At 39.4% G+C, this 26,999-nt stretch overlaps 1 protein-coding gene across 1 annotated transcript in view; it reads right to left on the bottom strand.

The window, feature by feature from the left end:
* The window catches only part of LOC306757662 (arf-GAP with coiled-coil, ANK repeat and PH domain-containing protein 3-like), a gene marked incomplete at both ends in the record, with an annotated part of 62,443 nt that extends 35,444 nt beyond the window's left edge, over positions 1–26,999 (bottom strand). The window contains 2 exons of the mRNA XM_079242784.1: positions 3,595–3,652; positions 26,953–26,999. Of these exons, the coding sequence (XP_079098910.1) occupies positions 3,595–3,652; positions 26,953–26,999 (105 nt within the window). The remainder of the gene's footprint in view (positions 1–3,594; positions 3,653–26,952) is intronic.

Raw genomic sequence — 26,999 nt, 5'->3', positions numbered from 1 at the left:
GTTTGCCATGTTTTACATTTAAAGAGCAGGTCTGGTTCCTCATACTGATATATTATGATATATGAAATGGGTGGATTCTAATCACTGAACCATCACAGCGTAATCAGTGTGTTCTGTTTGGGTCAGACTGCTTTTTAAGGACTTTATATAAACACCAGAAAAATGTGCTGGTTATGAAACTATTAATGTAAGAGGAAAAGATAAAAGTTTAATCAAGTTTAATCAAATATCAATTAAAAAAAACTTTTCTCACACATTTGATTTGGGGGGAAAGATAAATGAAATATTTACTGAAATGAAACGATGTGTGCTGCACAGTTGCATACTGCTTCGCATTGCGGCCTCACAGTAAGGAGATTGCCGGTTTGAGCCTTAGCTGGGTGGAGGTTCAGAAGGTGACCTTTTTGTGTGGAGTTTGCATGTTCTTCTCGCGTGTGTGTGGGTTCTCCATGGGTGTACCAGCTTCCTCTAAGGTTATTTGATTGCTCTAGGAGTGAGGGTGGGCGTAAATAGTTATTTGTCTCACTGAGTTGGCCATGCGATGGACTGGGGGCTTGTCAGGGTGTACCTCTGGCCTACCTGTGGCCTATCCCAGTGATTGCTGGGATAGGTGCCAGCTTAACCTGGAGACCAGTGACTCTTAATCGGAATGAAACAATGTTAAAAGCAAAAATAGTTACTTTGGTGGGGATGTGAACTGATCTAAATCAGACACAGCTCCACAGTGTATCCCAAACCAATACTCCCCTTTTGTTGGATGCAAAAGGTTGGAAAAGATCAGTTTTGTGTTTGTCTTCACCTTACTAAAAATCAATGACTAAAGTAGTTAAATACATTAATAGAGCTGTAGATATATAACGTTACTCATAATGATCATCGGATGGGCTTTTACATTACTTAATACTATATAAAGTTTTTTCCCACTACCGAGGACAAGGATCTCTAAGGATATATTTACCAAATCACTTGACGATCCTGAGATTGTTTCATTTTTCGTTTACTGTTTGCTATTTTTAAAAAAAAGATTGGTGATTATCTACATACAGTTACATACATCCTCAGCAGCTTGGTTCTGGACTTAATATCTGGCTGACTTGATGCTTCAAAGCGTTTTAGTCCCATGAAACCCCATTTCCTGTCTGTCTCCACCATAAAACCAGAGTAAAGTAAAAAACAAAGTAAAAAATATCAATCTTAAAAAAATGAGGAAAATAACCAGACATCAACATCTGGGAAGCATAAACGTCTGCGTATAATTTTGGTGTAAACCAAAGTGGTGGAGCATGCAACCAACAGACTGGTACTGGTATCATCGAGCCAAAGACACTAAGAAGGGATGCTGTGTTTAAAAACACTTGGTAGAGACTGTAGGAAACATTTCACACTGAGAGTTTTACTGTTTGGTTAAAAAAATAAAAGCAGAGTGATTCATAAATAGCCATACGAGCAGAATGCTAATCACAAAAAGCTAATTACAAATATTCATGCTTAAAGGCTTTGTACGAGTTGCCAGAAACTACACATCCTCACATGATGGGAAACTTGATAAGTAACAGAGAGGTACACTGTCATTACCAGTGCACAAATGCAGCTGTGCAGACTCCAACTACGTGTGTTAGCAAAGGGTGGATGGGACGGGGGTATGCTAAAGCAAGAGAGTGGATTTGACCTTTAATTATCGTATTTGGTGCAGGAGTTCCCAAGGTTGTCTCTATGCGAGTGTGGTTTTTTGGGCGGTTGACAGCAAGTCCTTTACTGTGTGCAGGCAAGCTGTGTAATGAGCTGCTGAATTAAACTGCGTGTTGCATTTGCCAAATGTGAAGTATATGAATACTTTGTATGCATAAACAAAGTAATCTGAAGAGCATCATACAACATGTTTGTCTACAGTCACGTGTGCTTGACAGACCATGTTAGGAGTCACAGAAAAATGCAAGAGGAGCACAATACCGCTGCCCCTGCCAGGCAACATGACAACATGCAGTAAATGTCAACAAACTGACCGATATGTGAATCTGATCTAATTGTGTGCCTGATTCAGCCCCCAGGGTGTGAGCACAGCCATTAAAAGCAGAGTATATGTGCCTGGATTTGTTAATAAATGGACTGGAAGAACAACAGGGTCCCACTTGAGGCCAAAATGCCAAATCTGGTACTACATGACAGACCCTGCAGTGTTAAGTGATCAAAACAGTTGAACTGTAAATGCAGTCTGGAAGAGTGCTTGGAAGGAACGTATTGTATCGCTTTTTTCCCCCCTCTTAAGTGTTCCTTAGCAGTACCAGTGTTTTTGTAACTGATGATGAAAGATAATGTGCAGCATAAATGCTTAGCCAATAGCCAGTGGAGTGAGCAGCAGTGAATGTTGGATGTTTATCTGAATCACTCTGCATTTATGAATCCTGTATTTGTCCTCTAAGAGCTGTCATTGCTTACAAAACAGGCAGCTTCAGATCACCCTCACATGGTTGCCAGAGGACCCCTGCAGGACTGAACCAATCAGCCTGATGAAAGCCTCTTAGACGCTCCCCCTCTGAATCTTTTCATCTTTAAGAAGCGCTCAAACACGGGTCAAAGTTCAGAGAAGGGTCCTGAACTGCTGGCTGTACCAACAATCTGTTGATGTTATGTTTTGCACGTTTCGTGTTGGCGATTCATTCAGAAAGACGGGCTGATATTTGAGACGAAGACCACGACTAGATCATTTAAACAGAAATACCGTGCGCGCTGAGGGATGATCTACAACTTGTGTAAAATAAATTTGACGCTTGATAATTGCTCTTCTGATTCATTTTTAGATAGAAAAAGCTGAGGTCATCATTTGACTTCAATAACACTACCTAGAAGTTTATTAGTAATATCTCAGCTCCCTCCCTGGAGACCATCAGACACCCATCTCCACAAGTCTTCTACCCAGAGAGATCAAACTAAAAGAGTGTAGCAAAGATGCAAGCAAGATATTAATCCAAACGGTCCCATTTTCTTTTTTTTTACAATTTATTCTAGCTCTCATTGATGAAGCAGTACCATAGACCTTTGTAAGATTGCAGCGATTTATCTCTTGATAAAGAGGTAAGACTCATCTTTTAGTGACTGTGGTCACATTTAGAGAGAACACCCTAACAATGCTCTTCAGATGGATTAATACTTAGAAAAACTGTCTTAAGGGAATTAAACTGCTAAACAGCCTTGTTCCATATTTTAGAAACCCTAAGCTGATGCTGTATTACTTGCAGAAGGGAAAAACCTTCCCATGCCTAGATTACAGAGTGCACTGTGCTGTGGGATTTCATACAGAATATAAAGCTGCCTCTGTGACATTAATCTGCGTTTGCTCCGTGCATCTACTGTGTACCAACATAAGCATGTGTGTGTGAGGTAGTATTTTATGACATATGGGAGTTTTCTTGATTTAAAAATCTCTGATATTTAAGATGTAGGAAAAAGAAAAAATATCAAGTCACTCATTATGTCGCTGTCAAATAATCTCAATAAAATCCAAAAATTCTGTGATAGATGCTTTTTTTTCCAGAAAAAATAAGATTTTGTTAGAAAAATATTCAAATAATGGGTCATTGTGGTCATGGGTTATACCTTGTCGAGCTTTGCTTCAATTTCTACCACATCTGTCTCCACATCATCGATTCCAGCCCTGTAAGAGAGAGGTAATACAAAGCCACACAGTTAATCAGATCTTCACTAATACCATTTCTGAGAAGAGGAATCACATGTTAAGCTGAAAAACACAGTCAGAGTAAGAATCGGTGCCTTGTTTGGGAGAGATTCTTGAATTAGCAGTAAGCCACAATATCACATAAAAATTAATTTAGACTTAGACAGGCCTTATTATCATTCATATGTGCACAAGTGTATACTGAATGAAATTTTGATTCATTGGCTCAACAGTTTTAAGAATATATATATATATATATATATATATATATATATATATATATATATATATATATATATATATATATATATATATATATATATATATATATATATATATATATATATATATATATATATATGAATAATAAATAATATAATATATATAATATAAAATATATATAATAATATATATATAATAAAACACAATGAAATATAAAATACTGTTCAAATGTAATGTACCATACAACACAGGAAAGTGTGAAATGTAAAGGTCAGGTAACTGCACTATATGTTAGAAGTGTGATAGCTTGAGTGACAAAGCTATTACAGAACCTGGTGGACCTGGACCGAATGCTGCCAGAAACAGCATCATAGAAAAGTTCTGAATGATTGTGTCTGCAACATCTAACATCAACAGAATCAGGGAAAGGAAGGAAAAGGGACAAGAAGATGGAAAATGGGACGAATTGTGCAGCCATAGGATGCATGAATTATTTAAAACATCTGTATTTAAGCCTCCTGCAAATTAAGCTGCAAAAAGACATGAAACATGTCAGCCTCTCAGGTAAGAGCATTAACCCTGATGATTAGATTGACAGAGGCATCGCTCTGGAAGATTAGTGGTCACAGCGCGGCGGTAAAAATCAATGAATGACATCATGCAGAAACATGGGACGGCACCTCTGTCTCCATGAAGTAAGCTGATAAAAGAGGCAGGAACAACACAGAGGATTGTATAAAGGCTGGTAAATCACTAATTTAACACCATTTAATAAACACACAGCCCATTTATTCTAGACTTAAATGGGAATGTTTATTTGAATGTTCAAACTGGTGTCATTTAATGTGAGGGTGATGGGACTCAGCAGGAGTTTGTCAGGAGGTCTGGGTGGGTGATGAGCCTTTATCATCCTTCCCCTCAGGATCTTCTTCCATTAGCGCATAAGTAAACACACACGCACACTCATCCATGACTGCACTGACAGGGTCAGTTGTTATGGCAACCCCATAAGGCCCTCGGAGGCCATGCATAAGGTCATATCAAATAAAATATTGTTCTTCCTTCTCTCACATGCTTCTATAAATCCTCCAAAAGGTCACATTAGGTTAAAAACTACATGTGTGAAGGATATTTATATAATCTTCTTAAGTAAATGAAACCAAACTATTATTCCAAGCCTCCATTTCTTAAATCAGCTGGAGCTTATTGGAAAGGTCCGATCTAGCCAGCAATCAGTGTCACGCCCTAAACGAACTGGAACATGTCGACCCTAAGCCTTGGGAACATGATGGTTTCATGATTTAATTTTAAACTCCACCCAAATCTTTAACTTCTTTTACACCCAAACAGCTGATCCTACGTCACAGAAGAAATATTGTGCAGAGATGGAGCAAGATGTCACCAACAAAACCCGCCAAGCTGGTTTATTATCCAAAGGTTGTAACTTTGCTTGTGTCAGTTTCACCCGGCGAGAGGCTGGGGGATGGTGCCGGAAGGGTAGGGGGGGTGGGGGGCAGCTTTATCACCTGTTCTACAGAAAAACAGTCCAAGAATTCCTTTCAGTTCCTTACGTTATCAGTGATACAAAGAGATGCTACTTCTTAACTTGTCCCCATTTCACTCTTGTTCTTTCATTCTCTGATCCAGAACACATGCCGTTTATACAGACTGAACTTTTCACCAACACAGTCATGACACCATCACAGCAAACCGGCCTGTGTGATCTATGCAGAATGCTTGTGTTGTTTAAAAAAAGAATAAAAACGGGCCTATAATAAATGCTCTTGTGTGATTTATTGCAAGCATGTGCCGCTGCTGCAAATTTTCTGACATACATTCTACTGGATGTGAGTAATGAGTACAACGCCCCTCAGCACCTATACACTTCACTCCCAGGCTCTGCAACGAACCCAGCAGCATCCTGTTTCCCATTAAGTCACTCTGAACCAACTAGTCACTCACAAACAGCTGTTCAATCCAGCGTAAGCTCATTACAAGCATGTGGTGTCTCACTGCCAATAAGCACAGAACAACACGAGATGACAAGGATGCAGACAAGACTTGTTACAACCAGGTTGATACTCTATTGATCAAAGTTTTCAAGTTCGGCAAGAAGGCTTTTAAAGATGACATTGCTAGTTGTGTTTTGTAGTGCAGTTTCATGCATGTTTCTGTTTGTCCATGCAAGCTTGGATGCAAAAAACATCCTCACTGCAATGTTGTGTGTGTGTGTTTGTGAGTTGATGCATGCTTGTCCTCATTTGCCTTTTTGTTCTGTATCATAGCTATTATTAATCTTTTTTTTCTAGCTAAGTGTACCATAGAGTTATGGGATTAAAGTGAAATGGAGTAAAAGCAACTCGGGAGTAGGATTATGGTTCATGCTGCAAAACATCTGAGAAGATGTGCAGACTTTGGATCAAATGTGCGTGTTAAACATTTTGTCCACATGACACTTGGCTCTGTAGCGTGTATGTTTAAACATTGAAGGAACACCTCAAAGCAGCTCTACAGATGATGGTGCTGATGACGCAGGCCACTCAGAGAGGAGGATGGGCTTATACGTGCTGCCCATGGTAGCATACTGTACAAGGTCTGACATCACTAGTGAAGAGGGGGAAGGGAGTGTCACGTGCATTTGGTCCATGTGCACTCCCGGCAGCCACTACAACAATATACGCAAGTGTAATGAACCTATTCTTGTGTTCTACGCCATTGGTGAACTGTAGCATGAAGCTTTCGTCTTGCATCTCCTCACACATGCACACATACACATCCAGCATAACCAAGCCTGCTATGTCTTCAAGACTCGATGTGTCACAAAGCATTATATCCACATCAAAATCATTTCAAGGGCTGAAAAGGTACCAAAGCAGCAGAAACAACAAGTTCTTTGATCCTTGATACAACGCAAAAACCAGTGACTTCAATGCACAATTCAAGTATGTTTGATCTTATTAATCTTTAGTAGAAGTAGAAAATGTTACCCTAAAACAAGAAAGCTGAGCCCAGAGAAAATAAACTAGAAGTTAAAACTGTCATTTTAACAAGTAATGCATCACATTGTCAATTATGACAAGCATAGCATCTTATCCATGCAAAGTCTGTGCATGGATGTTTTCCCTCTGGATTAGTCGTAATCTGAAAGGTCGACCTGTGCTACATCTGGATCCGTGCAACTGACCTAAAATGCAAACATATCTGTAAAATTCTTCCTTTCCATTGTGCTCATAATAAATAAAACTGCAGTTTATCAAGACATTAGATGACAAATAACTGCATCAGCAGTAGTTTGTAGTTAGATTTTAAAAAAAAACAAAAAAACATTGTTTCACTCTGTGAAAAAAGCTGACACTGCAAGTCAATAATGTCCGGTGACCTCCTTCTCTGCAGACACCTGATGAATGGAGAGCCACGTGTCTTAATACATTATTTTTATTTTAAAACTACACATACATGCACACATGCAGACAGACAGCAAAAAATAAAATTCAAGAAACAACTAAATGTCTGATATCTCGGACCAGCCTTCACTCACAGAGACACGTGCATGAGGAGACACAAATAGAAAATAAGTTAATGAATGATACATACACATACAATGAGAATAAGAATATTTGAGGTTTTTACTACAATCAGTAGGATTATCGATCCAACACATACTTAGAAGGATTTCCTTGAATGTTTTACTGTTGTAGAAACAGCTTCAGGTTGTCTTATATCACTCATTCATGCTTAATTTTGCTCACTCACGTGGTCTCATGAGACACTAATTACCATGACATCGCTGTGAACAGACATGTCAGACATGTTACAGTTATTAGAGGTGGGTAATCTGCAGATGCATGCAAATTTGTTAGCTGTCTAAGATTTTGAAATGTCTTGTCGTAGTCACTTCTTTGATATTTCTATTAGCTACATGTGGGCATTACAAAGCAGCACGGCAAAGTTTATATCATCAAAACAATGTTTTTAAAAATCTTACTTAACAGATTGTTAATTTCACCTGATCAACCTAAAACAGACATTGTCTGGTACGCCCATTCATGGTGCCCTGATTTTATTATATAGAGGGTGGATTGTCTTACCATCCATATAATCTCACAATTTAGATGTACAGAATGTGCAAACCGATAAAGAATTTTAAAAAAGCCCTGATTACAAACCCAAACCAAGCTGAGTTGTGTGTCAAATAAACTTTGCACAACATGATCTCCATTTTCTTTAATCTTTTAAACAATGTTGTGAAAAAGCAGGTAAATCTTTTGCAGCTTGCACTCCTTTTCTCTTCATTTTGATGAGTTATAAGAGTGATTGTTCCTGAACGTAGATTAACCCCTGGACATTCTCATTAATAATAGAGAATCTCCCTTTGTCATCCTCCACCCATAAGTTCAGGATGCACACGCAGACACACATCATAATTTTCTCCTCCCAGAATTCCAAGTGGTGGGCTCCATGGCAACCATTCATTGACCCCAATCACCATGGCAACAGGCATCAGCATTACTCACGCTTTTCTTTTTTTTTACTGACCAATTTCCTCTTTGTCTGAAGTGTCTGTCCCTGTGAATCTCCCTCGCATCCTTTTAGGCTTCTTCCTTGATCTACTGATGATTTTTTTTTTCCTAAGAGAGAAATATCAACTGCCAGATACAATCTTTGCCACTGATGAACCCGATTGTCACAGTGATGAGCTACTAGCCTGTTGTGCATCATGTAGCACATCTGCAGTGCTCGCTACTACAATCTAAGTGCCCTTGAGTTGCAAATGTTTTCCTTAAATGCAAAATCGACACTCTGAGTCTGGCAAGTCCTGCTAGATGCAAACATATTCAGGCTATTTATCTGTTTAAAGTATATTTAGTTAATAAAAATAAATTAAAATGCTACAAATTAAACAGGATTTTCTTCCTTTTGAGCTGATTTGTAAGTTTTAAGATGTTCTTTTTGTTTTAAAATAAGGCTAACCTACAGAAAAAGCTAAATAAGTTCATTGTGTTTGTGTCTGTAAATACGGATCATTTTCTTTGTCCGTTGGTGCAAGCAGACGCAGGTGGTTTTTTGGGTGGGGACAGTGACAGCAGCCCAACCCTCGTGTCTTTGTTCTTTCACTTTCAGCTGTTTCCAAGACTAAAACCAGCCTTAATCACATCAAATCAACTATACTGCATTAATATTTGAAGAAAATATAATAATCTTATTTATCCTAAGATGGTCAAATTTTTTTCCAGATTCCAAATTATATTTCTGTTCCTCTCTTTGTTTTATTACTGCACGCCTTCGTCTGTCTATCAGTAAATCTGTCTGCAAAACATTAGCTGATGACATAAAGCTGAAGATACTGTGAAAGTAAATGTTTGGAGTCTGTCCAGATAGACAAAAAAGCACTGAATTGATATTCATGTGCATATTTAATGGTTCATGCTGTCACTGAAGCCAAATGGCTGAAATTTCACTGCAGTCACACATTTATATAAATGTAATACGATTCATAAGTCTGAGCCGCTGGATACTCACACACGTGTCCAGACTCAATTAAAAGGGCCTCTAGTAAATGATCCTCACACAAAACAAACACACACACACTTCGCTAAACAGACCGCCTTTTCACACAAATAACAAGCCGAGCCAAACACTAGTATCTTATGTGCATCGAACAAAGATGCCTTCACTGCTTCCCCTCAAACCCCCCTCTTCCCTACACACAACAAACATCACACTCATTCCCTGAAAAAGCATTTGACTGTGCCGACGGCTGACGACACAAAGAGGCCAAACACGATGCTGACAAAAAGGACAACAAATCAGTGAACCAGCACCTTTAAAGCTGGCTGATTAATATCTACAGCTGACCAGAGGTGATTTTAAAAAGCCTGCCAAAAAAATGAGTCCCTCACATAACCCACCATAAAACCACAACTTCATGTTTTCACTGACTGATTTGCAGCTTAGGGGAATTACATGCAACGTCTTAATTACAAGCGATGATGGAGACATTTCCCAAAATCTCTTTCATATTGAAATGTTATCGCTGATTCATTGATCTTACTTAAATCTTAAAGCAATCTTAATATCTATGTTTTCTTTTGTCTTTTGGGTTTTTGTTTGAACACTGAAGATGCTTACTTACAAGACTTTGCAAGGCCTTAATGGGAAGAAAAATGGAAGTGAAATGACAGATAATATGTCAGCTTCTCTCTCTGCTTGCATATTGTCTGTGTGGTAGCTGCATAATTCAACAAAGCATCTCCGCAAACTGACTCTAAGAGAGAAGACGCAGTGCGTCTGCTTCCCACCAGCTGCCGGACCACCTGCCAGTTGGCCACACTAAAGCAAAACATTTGCTTAAATTGAATGTATCTGTGTTATCGTTACTCATAAGCAGCCATTCTGTAAACCGCCCACTGTCTAAACACGATGCGTTTCTAAATATTTCTGGCAAAGCAGTGGATGTGGAAATATCATTATATCATTCCAGAGTGCATTCCAGCTGCAGGCCAACAGGAAGTGTGCTGGAAAACTTCCCCAGTTGGAGTGTGAAGCAGACAGAAATCATTTTTCTCTAATGTACTGTAACCACAACTTGAGCCAGGTGGAACTACTTTTTCTTGGAAAATAAAAGTTTATTTGCTTTCCTGCCATGAGAGACGGAAAGAGGCTGCTAGGAGAAAAAAAAAAGTGTTTTCCACAGGAAGTCACTCCGCTGACTTAGAGAAATGCAAACTGAGTTACATCATCGTCAAGTGACATTTGTTACCCGGCAGCCAGAAAAATCTTAAAACTCTATGTAAGAAAGCAGGAGAGGAGCTGAAGTATAAGTCATGATTCTGTGTACATCCACAGCTGTCTCCATCCTTGCTGCTTATCCTGGGTGTTGCTAAATTAAGCAGACAACAAAATTGTCAGATTACAGAGCTGGAAGCAACACGTTCTGTGTTTTAATCCAGTCTATGAAGTTTGTAGAGTGGAGAAGCGAAGCAAAAAAATAAATCAGAGCTCTCACGAAAGAATGCAATCAACAGGAAGCTTAAAAAGGACAGTAAAAGTGGGACTGCGGGCTCCTCCCAATCCCTAACCTCTTTAACCTTCGCTGATCTCCCAGTGGGGTGTAAGCAGCAGCCGACGTGCACACAGATGCAGCTTACATGTGAAACACAGAGGAGGAAGACCCCTGTGGTGTATAAGCTCTTTGTTCCCAGGATTCTCTCTGCATCCATCCCACAGCCAGATCAGAGTGAGGGATGACAGAGTAGGACAGAGCTGCACTGGAACACAGTTAGACTGGCTGTCCTTTACAAAGTACAAATAATGATCTGCATAGTATCTTGTGTCATGAAAGACACACAAAAAAGAAGAAAACAGTTGCCTTCTTTTTAATTACTGGAGAATACAGACAGTTCTGTGAGTTTTGGCTCAAGTACAAGATTGTCTTATTTCTCTGTCTTAACAAGGCGTGTCTTATTTTTTCTTTAGTATACATCATTTGTCCCTTTCAAGAAAGCTAACACACACACACACACACACACACACACACACACACACACACACACACACACACACACACACACACACACACACACACACACACACACACACACACACACACATTCTAAACATCTTAGTTTACCCAATGTGAAACCTACTCCGTAGTACAACCATACATGATTGACTCTACAATATCAACATATCATGATGCCGATGACTAACCAAGCAGCATGTCACAGCCCCCACAAGCCAAGGGCTGAGAGCCAGAGAGAGAAACTAAACTCAGAATGAAAGTGCATGTTGTCCTTTAGGACATATCAGCCCTTCTTATTCCAGATTAACAGGACTCCCAAGACTTGGCACATAAAGGAAAAAAGCAAGTCTTCTCCTAAGACAACAAAAGACAACAGTTTTTTGGATTTAATCCACATTTGTGAAGCACCTGTTAAAGTCTCAGGAAGTAGGATATAATCTGTTATATTCCTGTCTGAATTACCAAGGAGTCATCGCTCTTTTTTACTGCTTTGTAAAAAGTTCACTTATTATTAAAGAGGATACAAGAGCTGTATTAACTGCTGATAGACAGACAAGCTTACAGGTAAGATTAACCTGCATTCCTTGAGCTTTGCTAAGCACAAGGAGCCACTGTTTGTGTTACAAAGCACAGAGAATGACTTCTTTCTTAAAGAATGTCTGGCAATGATAAGCCTTGCTTTTTGTTTTACTCCTGAGAAACAGAAACTTGCATGTGTATGGATAAGCCTACAGACATACAGCATTTACATACAAAGCCTCAAGCAAAACAGACACACACCTGGCTGACTGTCAAACAGATATGATCCCATGGCGACGACAGGACACCTGATATGGTCATACAGAGGTGTCATTAGCAGTATTGTTGTAAGTCAATACTATTGATCTGACTTTCTCTATTTTATTGAATGCTAACGGAATTCTGGTATCAATATTCTATGTTTAAGTAAACTTTTAATCGAAGAAGAAATTTGGAAGAACAGCAAGGCAGCTTGATGTAAACCGGATGTGAACATTCTTCACACGAAACATTCAAGAAGCCGTGCTTCGCGATGTTTCAGTTTGCTGCAATGAACAAGCTTGGCAAGAGCACATTCAGGTAAAACAGTGTTACGGTTTGTTTATCTGTGGCTTCATCTGCGTGCGAGCGCAATTTCATGTTAGAGAAAAGTGATGCTTCCTTAGAGTCGGTTGTGCACCAGAAGCAAGAAGTGAGCTTTGCACAACTGCCCGATTCTCCTGTTTTCCTTGGCAGCTTTGAGCGAACATGAGCAGAATGAGATTCCTGCTGACGCCACAAACAGATCTGCCAAAGAGGAAATAACCACAGATTTACACTTTTATCCTTCTAAGAAAGGCAAATCAATGCCAAACACTCGCCAAGGCTTGGCAGTGATCTTCTGATCATGTACATCACACCAACGCAAATCAATCAGAAGGTGGCCAGAAGTCTGGTTTGGTTTACTGAGTTTAGCTGTGGAATACTGTTACACTGTTCATAAGTATATGGCACCTTTTGACCATGCTCTATATTTGCTAATATTACCATTGAAAATCACTGCTAAGTTTGGGGTTTTTTAATGAAAAAGCACTTAAATATAATTAACTTTGTGGTGATATAGTTTGGCCATCTCTACTCAAAGTGGAAAGCGTTTTAATCTATTGCGTCTAATCTTTTTTTCATTGAGATGTAATTTTAAATGAGGTTGTTGTTCTAAGTAGAGAATGAAATCTGCTTTTCAGCGAGTGGATACTACGTCTACGCATTGTGGGGCGAGGCTTGAAATTCCAGGCAGCTTGACTGTAAAACAGCTGCAAATTTCTCATGTTTACATATTTAGGGTTATCGATTCCTTACTTTGCTTGAGTCTGTCGGCAAACAGATTGAATATCAGCCATGAGGCAAGGTTTTATTGCAGGTGACACTTTATATATACTAGTCAGTATAATTAGCATTTTTCACATCCTGTAGTTTAATTACCTCATTTAAAAAAAAAAACCTAAATCAGGTCAGGACCTTTTTACAAGTTTTAGACAAAGTTTTCAATGAACGCCTGTTAAAAACAAACATCTGATTTGAACAAAAAGACAATTTTTTCATTGTCTGTGTGTGTGTGCACCTCTGGTTTTGTGATGTGAGGAAAAGGATGGAATCTGCTGAAGAAGCCATGCAGACAATGAGGGCTCACAGACTAGACAAATTGAGTTTGGAATAAACATTTATATATCGAATTAAAACTTGATTCATGCAGCAAATCAGCGTCTTCCAGGCTAGAACCTCCATTAGAATTTTGGATTACAATGCAGAGACAGGAAAACCACTTGATTATTTACCCAGATTGTTGATACTTAACACTGATCTACTTAATTTGACCTTCAGACAGACAACAGTAGCTTTCACAAGTGCATGCTGAAACATATATCTTGATTGCGTCATGAGTGATTAGATGAAAGAGGTTTAACTGTATGCAAAGTGAGGACAAAAGTCTCAGGACTGAAAGTATGAAGAGGTGGGGCAGATCTTACGAAAGACTCCTACAAACTGTAACAGCAAGAGGACAGAAGGACGAATACACTGTCACAACTTAGCTCAAGCAGACTTTCAGATAATACTTGAAATAGAAATCATATTTTACAGTTCTTGTCATTGCCACTTCACACACGCACACAACAGTATTTTCTGAGATGTTTATTAGATGAATCATCCCATCAGGAGGCCGAGTACAGAAACTGTAATAGTGTTTTGTAGTTTTTATGACTCAAAACTCTGCTGGAGTTAAACAACATTCATTTTACAATGCAACCATCACCACCATGGATGCCATTTTCACTATTTTACATGTTCTCTTGATCACTACAGGTCATGTATTGTTTCAATATAGTTATTAATCATAACTTCCTGCATCCACATACTATTCATGGGCACATTTAAAAGAAAAGGACAGTCTCGAGGAAGCTGATACTTGGTCATGACCCCTTAACATCAGTCAAAAAGGCACAAAGGTTTATAGTAAGAATTCTTAAAGTCTCGGCTTGCGGTCAACAATTGCTCACAGATCATTTATTGGTAATTAATAAAATAAACATAACAAACCTGAATAGGGCTGCACTTAGATTATAGTGGTACAAATAACTGAACTTTTCATGTGTATCCTGGGAAAAAGAGCAAGGATGAGCTAGCATCACCTGTTTCTCAACAGCAGATAGCACACACACACACACAAATAAAAAAAGCAGTGTGATGAACACCTCCAACACCTTTTGCCAATCTTGCAGTGATGAAATAGCTCATTTTGAAGGAAATGTTTTGTTTTAGTATGATATTGTGGTATTTTACACCTACAACACTCTAAAGGTTTGAACAAAATTGCATTATTTGACAACTAAAACAGATTGATTCAAATGAAACTACATCCAGGTGAGAACAGCTTAGACATGAAAGAGAGAGAACTAATACAGTCAATATAACTCATTCATTCATTATCCTAACCGCTTCGCCCGAGGAAGGGTCGCGGGGAAGCTGGAGTCTATCCCAGCAGTCTTCAGGCGAAATGCAGGGAAGTCAATATAGCTTTGTATAATAAAACAAATCTTTAGCCAAAAAAGGAATTTAGAAACTTTTTTTACATGCTCAGTACTACTACATAAACTACAAACCTCTCAAAATAAATTACTTGTAAACAGATGCTTATTAACCAAACATGCATTACTTTTAAGAAATGTTATGTTTAATTCAGTGACGAATAGTTTCTTTCAATAAAAGGTTTTTAAATCGTGTGGTCTTGTGAAGTGTTTGCTAATGCTACTGTTGGCAAATATATTCAACTACAATAAAAATCCAAGAAACATAAATGCACAAAATCATAGTTGATATTACAGACCGAAGTGTGGACATGCAAGTCAACATACCATGGATGGATATCCATGATCACTTGCACTGACTTCAGAGTCACATCATTAAAAAGTTAATACAATGTACAATTTGTTTTACATTCAAGGATCTGAAATTAACCACATTAGTTTTACTATTTTAGGTAGTTTGACAAACTGTGGAAAAAATGTGCCTGCCTGCAGTGAAAAACAGAGATTTAACTGCCTGCTGTCTGATCTGGTTTATTACCCTCTGATCCAAACTAAACCACAAGTTGCAGCCACCATGAAAAGTCTAGTTATGCTTGTGTCATTTTACGCTGAAAGAAGCGTCTCCAAATGTCTCCAGCGTAACCTCCCTGTTCAGCTAGCTACATCTGTCTGCTCCACAGGGACATATGTGCATACAATTACACGCTGTGTAATTCCCGCCAAATCTCTACATCCACATACCAGAACAATGGTTGCGTATACACAAAAAATATAACCGTCATCCTTCCTTCCTACACAGTTACTGGGGTTCAGCTGTTTCGATTTTTTCCACTTGTGCTCCATGGGCAATCCATCGAACAAATGGTAGGAAGCAGTCTGTTTTGTGAACGAGTGCATGTGTGAAGGGGCTATGAGGGGGTAGGAATAATGGATCCAAGAAAGAGTGGGATTGCTGACACGGCAGATGGGAATGTTTTCATTTGGTTACACAGAATTCCACGGAGATCTGAGGCACGGATGCAAGCGGAATAATGTAAAGAGGAAGAATGTGAAAGGGAAATCCATCAGTTTCAAAGAGAACCATCAGTGTTCATGTCTACTTTCATGTCTGCAAAGAAGATTGGCTTGTCAATCACACTGGTTTGGCGGCAGGATCGTATGGATTGAGTAAAGATTAGAGCAGGTGGGCTGCCAAACATTCAGTGAGCTGGCATTAACAACCTGTGAGGGAACAATCAATGATGAATGCTTCAAGACACCAAAGCTGGGTTTCCAGAGAAAGAGCTACAAGGTTTAATTTAATTGCAAAGGTGTAAAAAAAAAAAAAAAAAAAAAAAAAAAAAAAAGTCTGTTAATGATGATGTTTACATAAAAAAGCTTTGAGTTCAGCGTCCAAAATTCTGACGCAAAGTGTTTTTTTTTTCATTCGCACCACATACTGCAGAGGGCAACAGGGAATGTGGGTGGAGGAGGAGATGGTGAGACAGAAGCAATGATGGCATGAGTAAACACAAAGAGCAAACAGCACATCGAAAGATTCAAACAATTATATGAATTAAAGGAAAACTTCACAAAACCAAGAGAGCACTATGAAAACAAAAGGAGGGAGAGTTGAGCCAAATCTGAACCAGCTGCCCAAGTGGATCCCAGATGTGAGAGAGCGAGAGTCAGCACGCGTACACACAAACACACATCTCTTTTCTTAGTTTGCATGCTGTGAACCAGAGCGAAGCACATGACTTTTTCATTTGTCACCTAAGGGAAGCTGTGCCCGAGCTTTGCCTGCAATTCAACAAGGCAGATGTCAGTTTCTTCTTCTGCGGGGCTCCACCTTGGTCATCTGTGTCTGAGGAAATATTGCCAGCAACATGTACTTTCTTTCATGCTTTATATGCACAGATGCATGTGCAGTTCACAATGTAAGTCATGAGTCATTAAGTATAACATATGAAATATGTGAATGGTTACCAAGACAACCCACTATATTAAAAGTAGAGATCATAAATCCTTCTCCATTCCTTGTCTTCCTTTTGCTGGCCTTCATGGTCTATACCTAGCATGAGTCCATTCATTCCCTCAATAAATCCATCTTTCTCACTCTATGGTGCTTCTCCCACGAGCACCCGTCCAACCACAATCTCCCTTATGATGATGTTAGTCATCTACAGTATAAACCATGGAGCCTTTGAACTGCATCCAATTCTTAAAAAACAAAATAAAAAAATACACAGACTTGGTTAATTTACTGACACTTCATCTCACTTCAGCTTTGCTCAGCAAATGTGACTGATCAGGGGGAGTACTGTGGACTGATCAGGGGGAGTACTGTGGACTGATCAGGGGGAATACTGTGGACTGATCAGGGGGAATACTGTGGACTGATCAGGGGGAGTACTGTGGACGGATCAGGGGGAGTACTGTGGACGGATCAGGGGGAGTACTGTGGACTGATCAGGGGGAGTACTGTGGAGACAAATAAAGACAAAAAGGGCAAAACTGGAAACACAAACTTGTCCATAATAAATGTGTGCAACCGGTGCAGCGAGAGAGATCTGGAAGAGTCAAAGACATGATTGATGATGGTACAAAAGACTTGTCACACGTTTCTTTTCAGTCAAATTGTTTTTTGTTTTTTCTTTTTTTGGAGTCCAGAAGGGCTCGACCCCAAAAGATAATTCCCACATTGCGTGTGGATGACAAATATCCACTGGTGGCTTAAACATTTCCGCTTTAAGGACAAGAAAAGAACACAGGCATTAGTCACACCGGCGTCAGAGGACAGGATCTCTTTTGGCAAGCTCCGATCTTGAAGTATATACAGATAAACAATATAAAAAATGCATGTGTTTCTTGCAGCAAATGCTTGTCCATTTGCATCTAATCCCTTGAAAAGGATGTAAAAGTTTCTCTTTTATTTCAAAACCAGGGATAAATAGAAAAAAAGGAGCACGCAGACCTCTGCCAAGCAAGTAATTTCCACCCATAATATGATTTTCATTCATTTTATTTGTATATACTATTAAATTTCTATACAACGTTCATGAATCCACAGGTTTTGTTTTTTTTTTGCTATATTGTGGTGTTTGTTGCATGTTTGCATGTTACTTTATTCTCTTCCAGCGATGAAAAGTCTGCAGATTGTAATATTCAGAATTTTGCCAGGATCCAGATTTAATTTTGTGAACTTCTACAATACAGTTTTTGGCCAAGCACCTCAACCATTTATTGTGGAGCTGTTAACAAACAGACATACAGACAGACAAACATAAATCTTGGCAAACACATAACATCCTTGGCAGAGGAAATTAGAAGAAGTCTAACACAGACTTCTAAACCAAAAGGCCAAAGGCAAATTCAAAGTTTTGTTTCTACTGACAGAAAACCGTAATTTTTTAAGTTCTTTAGTATATTTCTGAATCAACAAGCGGTTCAGTGGGAAAATCTGTCGACTGGTTGATCGTTTCATCCCGAAGGACATGACCTTACACACAGTTACATCACAGTTTCACACCATATGCTCAGCATCAATCTGTAATGTGTGTTAACATCCACATGATTAACAGCTTTATGCATGCATGCATACATTTAACGATGTTGCCTTCTGGTTCTGTCTATGCATGCTGCCGTGTGCGGCTGTCTGTACATGATTCCGACCATCACAGTTGCATTCCACATATTACGCACAGACTGGTCCTGCTGGTTTCTCTCTTGTGCGATTTAACAACTTCCTGGGGACTGAACTTTCCACTGTTCAGACTAAGCTTCCATTTTAATGGTTCAACCTCTGTGCACCCAAAGCAGAAGTCGTTCTTCAATAGATTCTCAAAACATGCCACCCAACAAGATTAACTGACAACTATACACCAAGCAACAAATACATGTGGGTTTTGGAAACAGCCTAATATCTTTAAAGTCTACCTCTTATTAAGAGAATGAGAGATTTAACATTAGAGAGGCAATGGTTTTCCATTGGTAAAATACAGAGTAATTCTTATATGATGAAAGTGGCTCAAGAACAAGATGCAGAAACTTTATTCAACTGTTCTGCTCTGAGTTTCAACAGGCCTTGGCAGGACCTAAATGCTGACATCAGTGCGAATGGATGACTGCACACAAATGTTGTTTTCGGTGAGCTATGAGACAGCATGAGAGTCGTGAGAAGGTTCCATTTTTGCTATGTTTCCTCTCATGTACAACTATAACTTAATACAGGGATTAAATCTATTCTGAGCTTTAATTCACCGTGGGAAAAACCTGTTGTGTAGCCTCCATCTTCCACAAACCACAAGAAACCATTATAATGTTGTAAAAAAAATATCTGAATGCTCTGGTTTGAGATTATTTAAATGGAGAGAAATGCTAGACACAAACACTCTTTATGGTTGCTGATGGCCATGTCTTAAATGAAAAGTTTATTGAATAAATGGCCCATTACCCTCTGTGCACCCTCCATAATTGGAAAAGTGAATTTGGAAAATGGGAAGGATTACAACTGGGATGATTAAATGACATTTTGTGTTGCCCTTCCCAGGAAATGTGAATGTTAGAGCATGACCAAAACAGCTCAAATTTAGTGTCTTTGTGCCTGGTTCACCTTAAATTGCATCCACCTTGAAACTTCCTTTTATTCTTGTCCCACAAGCAGTAGAGGTTTTGTCTCCTGCATCGAGCTGTCGCTGAAAGCCCTTTACAGTTGTAAACCACTACTGTTTTTAAAACTATAAAGCTAATTAAAATAGAAGACGTCTTTTTATGACAATTCATTCATTCATTATCCAAACCGCTTCGTCCGATAAAGGGTCGCGGGGGAGCTGGAGACTGGAGCAGTCTTTAGGCAAGAGGCGGGGTACAACCAGGACACGTCGCCAGTCCATCGCAGGTGTTTATGACCAATTCGAGCCAAACAGGTGTGTAAGGGGAGAGTTAGTTAGCAACCATGTCTTGTTTTGCATAATAGTTGGAAACGAAGGTGTTTTACATATTTAACTTGTGCATCAAGGCAGCTCTTGCAAGCAGGACACAGCAATGTTTGGATCAAAGCTGTGTGTACATGGTTAGTTTCAAACTGCAATATTAAAAAAAAAAAACTTGCTCTATCTGCATGAAATCAATATGGTCATGAGTCATATGAGAACTGGTCTTACAATAATCCAAAGCTACAAAGGTTAAAGGCTAAACTGAGATTCATATGGATAAAAAACTTAAAGGGAATAACACAGGAAGAGGTATAGAAAGGGCTTCAACAAGCTCAGAGACTATCTATGCAATACACTTAATGTGCCTTGAAGCACAGTCAGACAGGAAATGTCCTGCACACTATAGAAAGAGAAAAGGTAGTTGGTGGGGTAAGAGGCTGATAGTGGGTGAGACAGATAATCCTATTTCATATATGGGTCCCACGCTACCCCCCCCCCCCCCCCGGCAAAACGTGTGACCGAAAATCTGCTGCACTGTGGACGGAGAAGATATTTTCATGAGTGATGCTCTCATGAACATGTCAAGCTCCAATGTGGCTGGCAGAGGAATGAATGTGAGGATCTGATTTACATACATGTCACCAACAGGCGCAAACATGTGGAACACAAACTGAAAAGAATAATGACAACCACCTGCATAATGACCACAAGCTCATCACTCCCCCCAGATTTGTTCCCTTTTATTTTCACCTTCTATGAACATGCTTAATCACCTTCAGATCTTTTATACTGTAAAATATCCAGCCTCATATGAGACTAATAAAAATAAGTAGGCTTCTGAGTACAGTCGTGATGTGCACATTTTGTTTCCCGGCAAACAAACAGTTGGCACACAAGATGCTGTGTGAGCAAAAAATGGAGTTTGCAAGGTCTAAGGAGGGATGTCTGGGGAAACTTCCTGCAAAAAATATCCCTGCCTTCTGCTGAGCCTCCCTTTCTGCACTTTGTCATCTGAATAGCTTTATGCTGTAACGCTTAAATAAACTGAAGCTGCTGACTCGTGAAGGAAATTACATGTTTGGAAAACAACTAATGTTCGCTTTGTACACTTTATGGAGATTTTTTATAGTTGCAAAGTAAAAAAAAAACAAAAACCCACAAATCTAAATTTTAAATGTTTGAACAAAACAATGACAGTACTTACACCCTCTTGGCCAGAAACCGCATATTTCTGCAGTAACCTATCGTGCTCCGGACATCTCAGTTGGAGCTTTCCACCAAAGCCTCCACTTTTACACACACAGAGGGAACTAAAATATTTATGTGAACTCATGGGGGGTGTTTTTATAGGACAGCCACTCCGTATTGTCTTTTTGTGACACTTGGAGGTTAAAAGAGTTTAAGAGTTCAGTGGAGAATAAAAAACGCCTGCTTCTGAGAAGGAGAGATCCAAAGATTACAAAAACCAGTCATCACATCGCTGTTTTCTTAATCCCCAATCTGCTGCAGCTGAACTTTTCCAAGCATTTCTACAGCAGCGTGAAACTGCAAGTGAGGTTTGAGAGATTGGAGAACTACAGATCCATGTAGCAACAGGAAACCAACTGAGCATCTTTTCAGATCCAAAGCTCAACTATCGTTGAAATCAAAATCTTTTAACTTTATTGCTTCGATCGGTTATTCTAGATGGCACAATCTATTTTTTCATGCACTATATATTAACATATGCTCCTCACAGGCGCAAAACCTTTCCAGATTAAAGGGCACTTTGGCCATGACTGCCTGCTTATATATTTGATGTACCATGGGTATTAAATCTACATAAACCCATCCTCTTTGCGTGTGGGAGTAAATCAGGTATTAATATATTGCCTGACCGTTCTATACCTTCAAAGGAAAACAGGCTGCAAATCCATGAAGATTAGAGCCTAATGCAACAGATTTGCTCACCATTCCTCGGTGTTTGTCTATATATTGCTGGAAGTTCTTCAACTAAGCTGTTCAGAGAAAACACTGGATTCTCAAATGGAGCATAACAAAAAGTAGCTTTCATATTAATGAAAAAACCTCCACATAAAGAGGGTAGAGGTCAGTGATGATCCAGGGCCAGTAAGGTCATTTTAATTCCATCTGTGCGCATCTTTTGCACACAGCACATGGAAGTATGAGGGAAAGGGTTTGAGAAGGAGCATCATGACATTTGCAACTTAAGGTCAGTAGTTTGGAAGCTGCAAAGCAGTGACTCAGCAGAGAGGATTTTTTTCCTGCTCAAGTTCAAAGGTTCACAGTGGCTCTAAAAGATGATTGCTTTCAACAACCAGCCAGCTGGGCCAGCTATAGGTCTCTACACTTCCAAGGCACTGCATTGGGTCGTTTTTCTGGCATTGCTGTATTAACACGCATGCTGTTCATCAGTGTCACAGCACCTTTGGTAAAAAGCAATCTTGTTCAGCAGCTTAATGAATTTTCCTCATACTGTAAATTAATCTTTTCCATTCAAGGACATCCTTCTCCATCTTCTCTACTCTTCAAGTAACACAACTGCACCCTTCCTGCTGGCATACACACACTTCAAACAGCTGTGAGTGTTTCAGTGCTGAAAGTGACAGAGGAGCCTCTCTCGCCATCCTTGAGTGAGACATTTGGACAGGTAGTTTCCATGCCTGCCAAAGCCACCGATCACTCTTGGCAACGGCAGAGCTGCTAGAAAACACAGCAGGATGCATATTTACACATTTCACAGGCAGCTGACCAATAGGAATTCATTATCTCTAAGGGAGAAGCAAAGTGATGATGTGTGTAAAAAAAAAAAAAAAGGAGGATTAGAGGTGACGATAATGACGCAGGTAGGGAATAAATATCCAGACAGTCGAAAGAAACCAGGGCGCCAGACAGATATCTAAAGCATCAGAAAAAGCACTTTAATCTGCCAATAGATGGAGACATGCTTTTAAAATCATGTAGAGATATTGCACATAAGAAGAGCCAAAGCCCATTTTTGCCCTGCACTCTCAAATCTTTTACAAAATTCAATTCACTAATGAATTATAAGGACTGAATATTCATTAACCGTCTATATTTAGCAACATATTAAGATAAGGATCCACTCCTTTAGAGGTACCCTCTAACCACTGTCTAAAAGGTTGTGGTCTGATTACTTATTTCATCAACTCCTTAACGCTTCATTTTGTAGCAGATACTTAAAAAAAAATGCTAATCAACTAAGCTGCTGTATGCAATTTGATATACTTGTAAAAGAAGCCCTCCATCAGCTCGTCTTTTCTTTCTGGTCATTTTCCAAATGTGATTTCCTCAGTAAGGTGTGTGTCTGGAGCGGCTGATGCTGAGCAGTCAGTGTGGGTGGGATAGACCGACACTGAGAAAACAGACAGGTGCAGTTTGATCTGCAGAGTTGTAATTTCACAGCTGTATACACAATAACTTAAACCAACAATTGCTGGAGTAAGCACCTGCTAGCCCGTATTCCGCAGTCTCATTTTGTTTCCAGTTTATGTCTGTCACAGATACCATAAAACAGAGTAGACATGACTGCATGCTTGATGTTATCACCAACAGGAGACTCTGGCACCTGAACAGCAACCACATACTCTTAAAATAACCACACTCTACTAAGTTCAAACAAGTTCAAATACATTTTTTTTTTACTAGAAGTAGTATGGCAAAACAGCTTCAGATTGCGTGCTGAGTTGAAAAAAACAAATTAAAATGAACGCCTTCTAATAAAAATACTCATTGCTCTGAAATGTTTCTCCTTCACTGGGATGTGAAATGATGCGTCTTTTTCACAGCACCCCCTCTCCTCTTCCATTCTTAAATTTTCTGCCCTCTTTTCTTGCTGCTTCAGTCGTCAGGCTTACAGCAACTGTTGCTAAGCAACAGCTCACACCCACCCATATGCATATTAATACTTACATCACAACAATACAGTCAATGAAAAGTCTAAATATAAGTTGCGGGAAGGGTAATATCATGAGATTTCCACCTCAGTGGGTTTATGTTTTATTATAAATATTGTGTTAGTGGATGTTGGTGTGTAAAACACAGAAAGGCAAAGTGTGTGTGTGTGTGTATGGAGCCTGCTTGGTAATGTGCCATTCCTATAAGTGCCAATCAAAATGTGATGTTCTAGTCAAATGATTTTAGTGCATAATGATAACTTTGATAAGAAATTATCTCAAGGAAGACGCTCTGCGCACTGAACCAAATGACTCTGCAGGAAAGGAGACTCTTTGGCCAGAAATATACACAGTAATGACAGACATCTAAAAGAGATGTGCCTCAATGACATCAGATTATAGCCAACAGCTCGAAGCTCACGCTGCACCGGCATCGTCGCATGCCTTGTTAAGGCTGAATACATTGAGGGACGGCTGAATGAGTGGCAGGTCATCAAAGAGTACAGCAGAACAAGAGAACAAGGGACAGAACATGAAAGATGTGACCACTGAATGCACAGGCATACCTAAAATATTCTCTCATGTTCATTCAGCTGTGCACACACTGCTACATCACTGGTACAAGTACAGACCTGCCATGAACGGGTGTGTGAGAGCACTTTCAACTCCATGAGTGGGAGGAGAGACAAGACTGGTTCTCTGCTCTTCCATAACTTCTACTTCTCCAGAATGCCACAACAAGGAAACAGCTAGCAGAGAAGAAATTAAACTCAGTACCGAGGAAAATCCCTAATGACGTACTTTAACTGCCTGGCTACATCACCCAGAGGTCATAACCAGACATGCTGAGGTCTTTGGAGCATATTATGTTCCTTTAAAAATGTTAAAGATTTACTGGGATTGTGGAGCTTTAAATTAAAAATAGTAATAATAAAAAAAAAAAAAACACAAGCAGACTGCATAGATTATCTTTGTTTAAACTGTTTTGTAGATCGCCAAATACAGTTACAGGTACACAACATCTTCAATAATATGTATATTTTTTATTAAATTGTCTGTTTTCAAGTCAAATTCACAGTCTTATTAGCATGGTTTTGTGACAAGAATGTATACTTAAGAGCAGTGGTTCCCAACTTTTTACTCCACAGAGGAAAACGTAACACGTATTCACGTAACAACCACAAAGCTGTGGACAAATCATCTGCACTGAGGCATTTCTCAGACCTTCCTCATTAGTAAAAATGTGAAAAGTTTGTGTGCTCTCTCTAAACACCAGTTTAATGTGAATGAAAAACTTCAGAGAATCAACTCATATCTGTGTAGACATGGCCTTAATTTAAAATCACACTGGATACGAAAAATCAAAGCCTTGAGGACCCCCTGTCGTTTTTGGGGGACCCCAGTTGAGGGTCCAGGGATCTCTATACTGGGAACCACTGCTTTAAACAACGCTGCCACTGTTTTAATTACTGCATTTACACGTTGAACCACAGTAACCGGTTATCTGGTTGCAACAAGTTGTAATTTTACATAGGAGCAAGTGCTTGATGCTGCTGTCTTTACGTGGTTTAGGTAACTCAGACTATCATGTTGTTTAGAGGCTGAAAAAGTTATGAGGATTTCCAGAAAATGAAGTCAAAGGTCTTTGATGTTCAATGCAAACAATGCAAGAAATGAAGCGGAACAATACAACAGCATGAAATGATGGCATATACCATCAGTTTTTGTAAATTCAAAGTATCATAAATGTAAAAGGTGAAATATTTTTCATATTTTTGGTTACAATTATGGTATTCACATACGCTTCCTATGATCCAAGAAATCAGCAACATCTGCTTCTTTAGAAGAGGAGGACTTTTCCAAATAACTGTGAGGCGATAAAAAAAAAAAAAAGTCAACCAGCAGGGAAAAACGGAAGTCTGTACATATATGCTCCTTCCTCTTTCTCTTCCTGACCTTCTTTTTCAGTCATCCATCATCACTTAAGTGGGATTCAAGGAGCAGACTGGATGTCTGTCTCCCTCGCGCGCTTTCTGCTTCTCCCTTTCTGCTTGCTCGGTCAAATGAATGTTAAGTCTGTAGACTTCCACAGCATCACACAAAACAGGTTGATTTGTGTGTGAGAGCGAGAAAGAGAGACAAAATGAACTGGGAAGACACCCAGACAAGATCGAAGAGCAAACACGCAACAGCTGCTGCCTTGAAGAAACAAAAGAGACCTCACAATATTATGCCTTATTTCTGTAAATCTGACAGACCTGTGGATAAACTGGGGGATTCCTGACCTACATGTTGGCAGAATCTTCTCTTTCTTTTCCCCAAAAGGACTGCATCCAGACTGGCACGTGGACTCAGTAAGACTACAACCCTCCAGCACATAGGCACAGGGTGGAACAGCTGGATCTGTGCCCGGTGTATGAGCTCTATTCCAGCAGTAGTCATGTACCATGCTGCCTCTTTACCAATCCGGCCAATGCAACTGCAAGGGCATCTTCTCCTCAGTGTGCAGACTGACACTGTGGGTAACTGCAGGCCCTTTACTATGGATAACATGAACACTGCATCCACAACCATGCTCCAACACTCCATCCTACACAGGAGGACCCCTCTTGTGCTTACAATGAGTCCCCCATGTTGGAGCACAGATGAACGTATATGTATCAGAAGCACAATATTCTTATTGCATTTTACATTCTAGCAAAATGGATCCTCGTGCACAGCATCGGGTGTCCCTCCTCTCCTTATACTGAGGCAATTAACAACATACACTAAAACACTCCATCAGACATCCTTCCAATAAAAACCTCACAATGAAATTGAAATTCTTAATTACACACCAGATGATATAAAAACTGTCCATGCAGTAGCTACATCTCGGGGAAAATTCTCAAGGAAAAAAAAAGGGAGAATTAGACAGAGAAAACGGCAACCTATTGTTGCACATGTGCGAATCAGACATAAATCCCAACATGCTTTTATTTCCCCTGCTGATGACACAAATTCAGCATGAGACGAGTCTGTTGTCGTCTTGTAAGAGTGGGACAAAAATCATTTTTTGATTAGAAAAAAAAAAAGGTGTGCCATTTTTGCGCACCGCTGTGACGAAGAGGAGCAGTCTTACCTGAATCTGGGAGAATCTTTAATACATTCTTCAAAATCCACAGTCAT

Source organism: Telmatherina bonti (genome assembly GCF_933228915.1).
Source record: "Telmatherina bonti genome assembly, chromosome: 6".
Classification (NCBI taxonomy): domain Eukaryota; kingdom Metazoa; phylum Chordata; class Actinopteri; order Atheriniformes; family Telmatherinidae; genus Telmatherina; species Telmatherina bonti.
The sequence above is the reverse complement of the archived record's forward strand: the minus strand, read 5'-3'. Positions and strand labels throughout refer to the sequence as shown.